The 9,508-nt window shown below is 42.0% G+C and overlaps 1 protein-coding gene and 1 long non-coding RNA gene across 3 annotated transcripts in view; one reads left to right on the top strand and one right to left on the bottom strand.

Moving 5' to 3' along the window:
* Window positions 1-308, bottom strand: part of dars1 (aspartyl-tRNA synthetase 1) — a 91,548-nt gene extending 91,240 nt beyond the window's left edge. The window contains exon 1 of the mRNA XM_043694024.1: window positions 155-308. Coding sequence (XP_043549959.1) covers window positions 155-177 — 23 coding nt within the window. The 5' untranslated portion in view covers window positions 178-308. The remainder of the gene's footprint in view (window positions 1-154) is intronic.
* Window positions 309-404: 96 nt separating this feature from the next.
* The window catches only part of LOC122551695, a 29,479-nt gene continuing 20,375 nt past the window's right edge, over window positions 405-9,508 (top strand). For both annotated transcript variants that reach the window (XR_006312163.1, XR_006312162.1), the window contains exons 1-2: window positions 405-489; window positions 8,525-8,698. This is a non-coding gene — a long non-coding RNA (uncharacterized LOC122551695). The remainder of the gene's footprint in view (window positions 490-8,524; window positions 8,699-9,508) is intronic.

Raw genomic sequence — 9,508 nt, 5'->3', positions numbered from 1 at the left:
GCGGGGTGAGGGGATGTAGTGCGGGGTGGGGGGGGGGATGTGCTGTGCGGTGGATCAATGGGAATCCCCGGGGGTGTCTGATGCAACGTCGCTCTGATTCGTGCCGATCGCCTCCCTTCTTTCTGACCACGATTCCATGTGCCCCAGCGCTTACCCTCCGGTCTCTCCTTTTGTCATCGTCTCGATTTCGTGTATTTTTGTTTTGGGAGAAGGAGTAAATCAAACAACCGTGTTAAGTACAAATCTGTAAAATGTATTCGCCGCGGTTCACCAGCCTCCCCTTCCGATCTGCACAAACCGGAAGTGAGCGAGGGCCACACCAACTGCCGCTCCGGGTGCAACGGAAGCTTCCAAGGATCGATCCGGCGGCGGGATGGAGTTTCCCAGTCGCTCGGCGCGGCCGGGGGGAAACTGTCTGGGAAAAGGAAACCTGGGAACTCAGAAACGTTTCAATGTTTGAACCTGAACTCATGGAAGCAAGAAAAAAATGTATGGTTTCGAGGAGGATTCTCTAGTGCCGGTGACTGTGCAAAAAAACTCGCCCAGCTCAGAACAAACTTTCATCCCCTAACATTAAACCTAAGCCTGGGGAAAAGATTGTGACTATTCACTCTGTCCGTGCCCCTCATGGATATATTTCTTCCAGGTGGTTCCTTAGCCTTGATGCTCTCGTGCAATCAACCTATCCTTAAAATTAAAACACTCCAATCTAGGCAATATCCTAGTGAACTTCGTTTGCACCCTTTTTAAATCCTTCAAAACCTTCATATAGTCCGGGACCAGAATTGCACACCGTACTCCAAATGTGGCCTAATACAGTCTTAAGTCTTATACCGTTGCAATATGACTTGTCAATTTTTATAATCAATGATGAAGGCAAGCATGCTGTACGCCTTCTTTACCAATTTGTCCTGCCATTTTCAGAGTTATAGACTCACACACAAGATCCTTCAGTATATCAATGCTTATAAGGATCCTGCTATTTACCAAATACGTGCCTCTTGTATTTGGCCTCCCAAAGTGCATCGCCTCACAGCTGTCCAGATTAAACTCCACTCAAATTTCCAACTGATCTATACCCTTTCACAATTTTCCTCACTAACCACAACTCCACCAATTTTTGTCTGCCTATAAACTTACAAATCAGTCCACCTGCATTTTCATCCAAATCATTTATATATATTTACAACATTGCAGCATTGATTCATGAAGAGCACCATTGGTCCAAGACTCCAGTCAGAAAAATAACCTTCTACAATTATTCTTCTATGACCTAGGCAATTTTGTATTCAAGTTACCAACTCAATGGATTGCTTATGACTTAATCTTCTGGACCAGCTTACCATGAGAGACCTTATCAATTAGTAAAGTCCATGTAGACAACATCTACTGATCAACATTTCGGGCAAAAGCCCTTCATCATGAATGGGCTTTTGCCCGAAACATCAATTTTTCTGCTGTTTGGATGCTGCCTGACCTGCTGTGCTTTTCTAGCACTACTCTAATCTAGACTCTGATCTCCAACATTTGCAGTCCTCACTTTTGCCTAACATCTACTGATCTTCTCCCATAGCTCTTTGTGGCAAGGAGTTCCAAAGACTTTCAAACCTCTGAGAGAAGAAATTCCTTCTCATCTGAATCTTAAATTGGTACCTCTTTATTCTCAGACCATGACTTCTGGTTCTAGACTGTTCATGAGGGGAGACATCCTCTCAGCATTTACCCTTAAGAATCCTATATGTTTCAATGAGATCACCTCTCGTTCAAGGATATACATCCCTTCGAAAAGATAGGCAGGTGGGCAGTGGGGACAACTTATATAGAATCTGTGTGGGTAGAATTGGGGAACTGCAAAGGTAAAAAAAAATATGGTTGGAGGTATCTATAGGCTTCCAAATATTAGTCATGAGCTGGAGCGCAAAATACACCAGTAGATAGAAAAGATGTGTAGGAAAAGCAAAGTTACAGTGATCATGGGGAATTTCAATATGTAGGTGGACTTTGAAAATCAGATTGGTACTGGATTGCAAGAAAATGAATTTGTGCAATGTCTACGAGATGGCTTTTTGGATCAGCATGTGGTAGAGCCCAGTAGGGAACAGGCAATAATGTCTTTAGTATTGTGCAATGAAGTGGACTTGATAAGGAAGCTTAAGGTGAGGGAATCCTTAGGAGGCATTGATCATAATATGATTGAATTTACTCTGCAATTTGGGAGGGAAAAGATAGAATCAGAAGTAACAGTATTACAGCTGAATAAAGGCAACAACAGAAGAACTGGAAAGAATTGACTGGGCGAGAAGCCTCATTGGAAAGACAGTAGAAGAGCAATGGCAGGAGTTTCTGGGAGTAATTCAAGAGATACAGCAGAGATTCATCCTGAAGAAAAATAAGCATGGTACAGGGAGGATGAGGCAACCATGGCTGACTAGGGAAGTCAGGGATAGCATAAAAGCAAAAGAGAAAGCACATAATGTAGCGAAGGGCAGTGTAAAACCAAAGGATTGGGAAGCTTATAAAGACCAACAGAGGGCAACAAAAAAAGGAGGGAGAAGATTAACTATGAGGGTGAGCTAGCCAGTAATATAAAGGAAGATGGTAAGAGTTTCTTAAAATATATAAAAGGCAAAAGAGAGGCAAAAGTGGCCACTGAGCCATTGGAAAATGACACTGGAGAGATAATAGTGGGGAGCAAGGAAATGGCTAAGGAACTGAATAATTACTTTGTGTCAGTTTTCCCAGAAATTCAAGAGAGTGAGGGGGCAGAGATGTGTATGGTGGCCATCACCAAGGAGAAAATGCTAGAAAAATTGAATGGCCTGAAGGTGGATAAGTCACCTGGACCAGGTGGATTACATCCCAGAGTTCTAAGGGAGATAGCTGAAGAGATAGCAGAGGTGTTAGTGGTGATCTCTTAGAATTGCTAGAATCAGGGAGGGTCCCAGAGGACTGGAAAATCACTAACATGACACCCCTGTTTAAAAAGGGAGTAAGGTAAAAGACAGAAAATTACAGACTGAGTAACCTAACCTTGGTCATGGGTAAAATCCTGGAATCCATTGTGAAGGATGAGATTTCTGAATACTTGAAAGTGCATGATAAAATAGGGTAAAGTCAGCATGGTTTCATCAAAAGAGGTCATGCCTGACAAATCTTCCAGAATTCTTTGAGGAAGTAACAAGCAGGTTAGACCAAGGAGATCACAGCGGGTCAGGCAGCATGCATGCAGAGAAAGCAAACTAACATTTCAAGTCGAAATAACACTTAATCAGAGCTGACGTGAAGTGTGGAGGGGACAGCATTTATGTTGTAATTGGGGGTGAAGGATGGTGGTGGAGCATAGCGTGCTGGGAGAGAAAGGACATTGATAGTTCAGATTAAGTAATTGGAAGTTTGTGAATGGCAGAACAATGATGTGTCTAAGTGCCAGATTTGAAAGTATAGACAGTCCCACTGGGGTGTGGGGAGGGGACAGAGAATGTAACAAGGAAAGCTAAAAGAAAAGGAAGCAATGGGAGTTGGCTCATCATTTGAAGATGTTGAACTCTGTGTAAAGTCACTAGTCTGAAGATAAGATGCTGTTCCTCCAGTTTGCGCTGTGATTCACTGGAGGGCATGCGATCAGGACACTGTGTTAAAATGACCAGCTAAGGGAAGTGTTGAGGACCATTTCCAGCCTCTGCTCAGCAACTTCCCATTCACTTCTTCTGTTCTACACAAAGGCCCTTGTCAACTATGCAGCAAATTGAAATGAAATCCTCTTCAGCAGCAAGCTTCTTGGAGCAGTCAAAAGACACCAGCTAGTCATAGGTCACTTATAACTGAAACCGAAGGCCTGATGTAATTCAGACACACCAATTCCAATGCAAGGTCAATTTCCCGCATCAAGTTTGTGGTCCCTCAATTTTTAGTATATCATTTGGAGCCTGTTTCCAATTTGGTCTTATTATTGGGCAAGTCCACACTTGACATGCAAAGTTGTTTATAGACCTGCTGATCAGAGTTCAGGACTACCATGTTCCAGTATGGAGGCAGGACAAGGGTGGCAAGGTAAGGGGTTTTTAGATAATGAGGGAGGTTGTGAACTTAGTCATAAGTAAAAAGAAGCACTTGTAAGGTTTAGGAAGCTAAAATCAAGCAGGGAATTAGGAGAACAAGAAGGGGCCATGAAATGATTTTGGCAAGTAGAGTTAAAGAGAATCTCATGGCATTCTGTGCATATCGTAAAAATAAGAGGAAAACTAGGGAGAAGGTAGCACCACTTAAGGATAAAGGGAAGAACTTGTACTTGGAGGCAGAGGATATGGGCAAGATCCTAAATGAGTATTTTGTGTTGGTATTCATCCAGCAGAAGGATGTGGAGGATAGTGAGATTTGTATGGAGGATAGTGAGATTTGTGTGGAACATGATAATATGCTAGGGCATTTTGACATTAATAAAGAAGTGGTGTTGTGTAACTTAAAGAGCATTAAGGTGGATAAGTCTCTGGGCACAAAACTATCTCCCTAGATTTTTGAGAGATGCAAGAGTGAAGATTGCTGAGGCCTTGACCAAGATATTTGTATCCTTGTTAGGCACTGGAGAGGTCCTGGAGGACTGGCGAGTAGCTAATGTTGTTCCTCTGTCTCTTCTACTCAATTCTACTGAATTGAGTAGAAGAGACAGAATGTCACGTTGCAGCTTTATATAACTTTGAGTACAGCATTCAGTTCTGGTTGCCAGATTAGAGGAAGGATGTGGAGGCTTTGGAAATGGTGCAGAAGAGGTTTATCAGGCTGCTGCCTGGATTAGAAGGTATGAGCTAAAAGGAGAAGCTAGAAAAACTCAGGTTGTTTTCTCTGGAGAAGCAGAGGCTGAAGAGAGACTCAATAGATGTCTATAAAATTATGAGGTGCATAGAAGAGGTTGACAGTCAGAATCTTTTTCCGAGAGTTGAATGTCTAATACTAAGGGGCATGCATTTAAGGTGACAGTGGGAAACTTCAAAGGAAGTGGGCGGCACGGTGGCACAGTGGATAGCACTGCTGCCTCACAGCGCCAGAGACCTGGGTTCAATTCCTGCCTCAGGCGACTGACTGTGTGGAGTTTGCACGTTCTCCCCGTGTCTGCGTGGGTTTCCTCCGGGTGCTCCGGTTTCCTCCCACAGTCCAAAGATGTGCAGGTCAGGTGAATTGGCCATGCTAAATTGCCCATAGTGTTAGGTAAGGGGTAAATGTAGGGGTATGGGTGGGTTGCGCTTCGGCGGGGCGGTGTGGACTTGTTGGGCTGAAGGGCCTGTTTCCACACTGTAAGTAATCTAATCTAATCAAAATGCAGAAATGTGAGAGGCAAGTTTTTTATACAGAGAATGGTAGGAGTCTGGAACACACTGCCAGGGGTGGTGGTGGAAACAGATATGATAGGGATTTTTTTGATAAGCACATGAATATGCAAGAGATGGAGGGATATCAACCAACAAGCAGAAGGGATTACATTAATTTGGTGTTATACTTTGCACAACATTGTGGACCGAAGGGCTCATTCCTGCGTCTTACAGTTCTACATTCTATGTTCTATAACAGCACCCTGGTTTGCACATTCAGCTTATTTCCAATATTCAATTATCCCATTAAAAAAGAAACAGTTTAACCTTCACAGCTTTAGTATGGTAACATTACTCCAACTCAACTAAAAACAGAAATTCATAATTCAAACATTCAAGATCTTCAGCTCATAAGTATTGGCTTGCTGAAAGAAAACAGAGGGTTGTAGTTGATGGAACATGTTCATCTTGGTGTTCAGTTACTAGTGGCGTACCACAAGGGTCGGTGTTGGGTCCACTGCTGTTCGTCATTTTTATAAATGACCTGGATGAAGGCTTAGAAGGGTGGGTTAGTAAATTTGCGGACGACACTGAGGTCAGTGGAGTTGTGGTTAGTGATGAAGGATGTAGTAGGTTGCAGAGAGACATAGATAGGATGCAGAGCTGGGCTGAGAGGTGGCAAATGGAATTTAATGTGGACAAGTGTGAGGTGATACACTTTGGCCAGAGTAATCGGAATGCAAAGTACTGGGCTAATGATAGGATTCTTGGGAGTGCAGATGAGCAGAAAGATCTCGGTGTCCATGTACACAGATCCCTGAAAGTTGCCCCCAGATTGACAGGGTTGTTAAGAAGGCATACAGGGTCTTGGCCTTTATTAATAGAGGGATTGAATTCCGGAACCAGGAGGTTATGCTGCAGCTCTACAAAGCTCTGGTACGGCCACACTTGGAGTATTGTGTATAGTTCTGGTCACCGCATTATAAGAAGGATGTGGAAGCTTTGGAAAGGGTGCAGAGGAGATTTACTAGGATGTTGCCTGGTATGGAAGGAATGTCTTACGAGGAAAGGCTGAGGGTCTTGAGACTGTTCTCATTAGAGAGAAGAAGGTTGAGAGGTGACTTAATAGAGACATACAAGATAATCAGAGGGTAAGATAAGGTGGACAGGGAGAGCCTTTTTCCAAGTATGGGGACAGCAAACACGAGGGGATACAACTTTAAAGTGAGGGGAGATAGGTATAAGACAGATGTCAGAGGTAGTTTCTTTACTCAGAGAGTAGTAAGGGTATGGAATGCTTTGCCTGCAACAGTAGTAGATTTGCCAAATTTAAGTGCATTCAAGTCGTCATTGGACAGGCAAATGGATGTACATGGAATAGTGTAGGTGGGATGGGCTTCAGATTAGTCTGACAGGGCGGCGCAACATCGAGGGCCGAAGGGTCTGTACTGTGCTGTAATGTTCTATGTTAAAAAGTGCTGGAAAACCTCAGCAGGTCTGCTAGAAAGAGAAACAGGGTTAACATTTTGAGTAAGATATGACTTCTTCAGAACTGGCTCATATTGAACTTAAAATATTAACTCTATTTCTCTCTCCACAGATGTTGCTCGAGTTGCCGAGTTTCTCCAACAGAGTTTCTCTGCCTTCATTTCAGAATTTCAATATTCACAATATTTTACTTTTAACTGAACTATTCCAGCCTTCTATAAAACATCTAGAAAATTATATTGAGTTCTCTGCACAAAAAATAGAAACATGAAGGTTCTGGATCATGTTCAACCAAATGTATAAACAGAGAGCATAGTGATGATAGGTGAAGACTATCCTACTTCTTCAAGATGTTATGCATTTATCATTCAGATAAATTTTGGTATGCAAAATGATGTCAATAGTTGCATTGCCTTTCAGAAAGCAATGCCTCTGGACCCCTATATCTGTGCTATTGTTTGTTTTTGTTCCCGTAACACAGTCTTCTGTTAAATAAATATTCAGTACTAACCATCTGTAAGGTTGTGACACCATCAATAACTCTGCAGATGTATGATGCAATAGCTGATTGAAGAAATATTTCATATGACTATTGTAGCATTGTCTTTTTAGTTGCATTTCTCACTTAATATTTGCCTCATACATAATATTTCATTTACTTCGGCAAAATAAAAATCTCTTAACTCTCCCAAGGTGTTGCTCACAGTATCTGAGCCATGTTATTTTGCATTCTTTACATGTAATCTCTGTTGATCTGATGTCTGCTGTTTTGGTTTCTCAGTGAGTTCTCTTTATTAGAGTTTTATTTATATATTCATAGGAGAGTATGGAGACTTCCTGTGTTCAACACTGAGTATTAGGCCTAGAAAAAAGCCTATTGTACTCTATGCTACTTCCTCCCCACCCCCAACCCCCTGTCACTTATCTCTCCACTCTGCAGGCACCCTGCCTCTATTCCTGATTAAGGGCTTTTGCCCGAAACGTCGATTTTTCTGCTCCTTGGATGCTGCCTGACCTGCTGTGCTTTTCCAGCACCACTCAAATCTAGACTCTGGTTTCCAGCATCTGCAGTCCTTGTTTTTACCTATTAGGCCTAGAAGTCATAACTCAATCTTGGAGATATTGGTATGCAAAATCATGTCAATAGTTGCATAGCCTTTCAGGAAGCAATGACTGTGGATCCCTATATCTGTGCTATTTTCTAATCTTTGGTTTTTCTATATTGTTTTGTTACTCCCTTACATGTCTATTATAGTTGATATTTCTCTTAAATCACTACTTTATGTTACTTGTTTTCTGTGCTCTGATTCTCTCCTTGTGTGTTTGCCTCATGTTCTTTCAGTGTTGTGTCAGCTTCATTTTTGTGGTTGTTGGTGCTTTCTCTAAGTTCTGTAAATTTCTGCCATGGTAGTCATAGTGTTGTTAAATTATCCCCCAAAATGTCACATAGGCCAACGTTTAACTCTTTCACCCAAGGCACCATCTATAACATATGGTTTGATGCTATTTTCAGTGCCTTCACCAAAAATTGACGCGCTATTCTTGAAAACACAGCAACACTAGTTGTTTCTGTTCATTTGTTACTATTAGACATCATGCAATCACTTGCACTCTGAAGTACTCTCAGAATCCCTGGAATGGATCTCTCTGAAGGAGTTAAAAAGATAGAATCTGTAAAAATACATCTATCTGATATTGCCAGATTCTAAAGACCCTGTGCTTTCTCACTGCAGCACCATACAGAAGAGGAAAACAAACAGATTAGAATGTTCCATCAAGAGAGAAGCTCGCACGTCACCTTTTGTAGAAAGATTGATATTGAGGGATTCGGAAATGGCTAATGGAAATTGAATGCAAGTTACATTTGAAAGAGAAGAAACTAAAGCAGAATTCTATAATAAATACGGGTGAGTTGCCAGTCAGCTGGCTAATGTTGTGCCTTTATTTAAAGGCTATAAGGAGAAGCCGAGAAACTTTCGGCCGGTGAGGATTCTGAGGTAGAATTTATATGCATTGAGCATAAAACAGTACAGCACAGTACAAGTCCTTCAGCCCTCAATATTGTGTCAACCTTTGATCCTACTCTAAGATCAAACTAACCTACATACCCTTCATTTTATTATCATCCATGGGCATATCCAAGAGTTGCTTAAATGTCCCTAAGGTATCTGACTCTACTACATTCCACACACCCACCACTCTCTGTGTGTAAAGAACCTACCTTTGACCTCTCCCTAAAACTTCCCGTAATCACCCTTTCGTGATAGCCATTTCCACCCTGGGAAAAAGTCTCTGACTATGCACTCTACGTTTCTCATCATCTTGTATACTTCTATCAAGTCACTTCTCATCCTTCTTCGCTTCAATGAGAAAAGCTCTAGCTCTCTCAAACTTACTTCATAAGACGTACCCTCCAGTCCAGGCACCCTCTCTAAAGCTTCCACATCTTTCCTATAATGAGGTGACCAGAACTGAATACAGTATTCCGTGTGGTCTTATAGAGCTGAAGCATAGCCTCGCAGCTCTTAAACTCAATCCGTCTGCTAATGAAAGCCAACACATCATATGCCTTCTTAACAACCCTATCAACTTGGGTGGGGACTTTGAGGGATCTATGGACATGGACCCCAAGATCCCTTTGTTTTTCCACACTGTTAAGAATCCCGACTTTAACCGTGTAATCTGCATTCAAATTTGATCTTCTAAAATGAATCACT

This window comes from Chiloscyllium plagiosum, chromosome 7, assembly GCF_004010195.1.
Source record: "Chiloscyllium plagiosum isolate BGI_BamShark_2017 chromosome 7, ASM401019v2, whole genome shotgun sequence".
In the NCBI taxonomy this organism is placed as follows: Eukaryota; Metazoa; Chordata; class Chondrichthyes; order Orectolobiformes; family Hemiscylliidae; genus Chiloscyllium; species Chiloscyllium plagiosum.
This window is presented reverse-complemented; position numbering and strand designations above follow the sequence as displayed.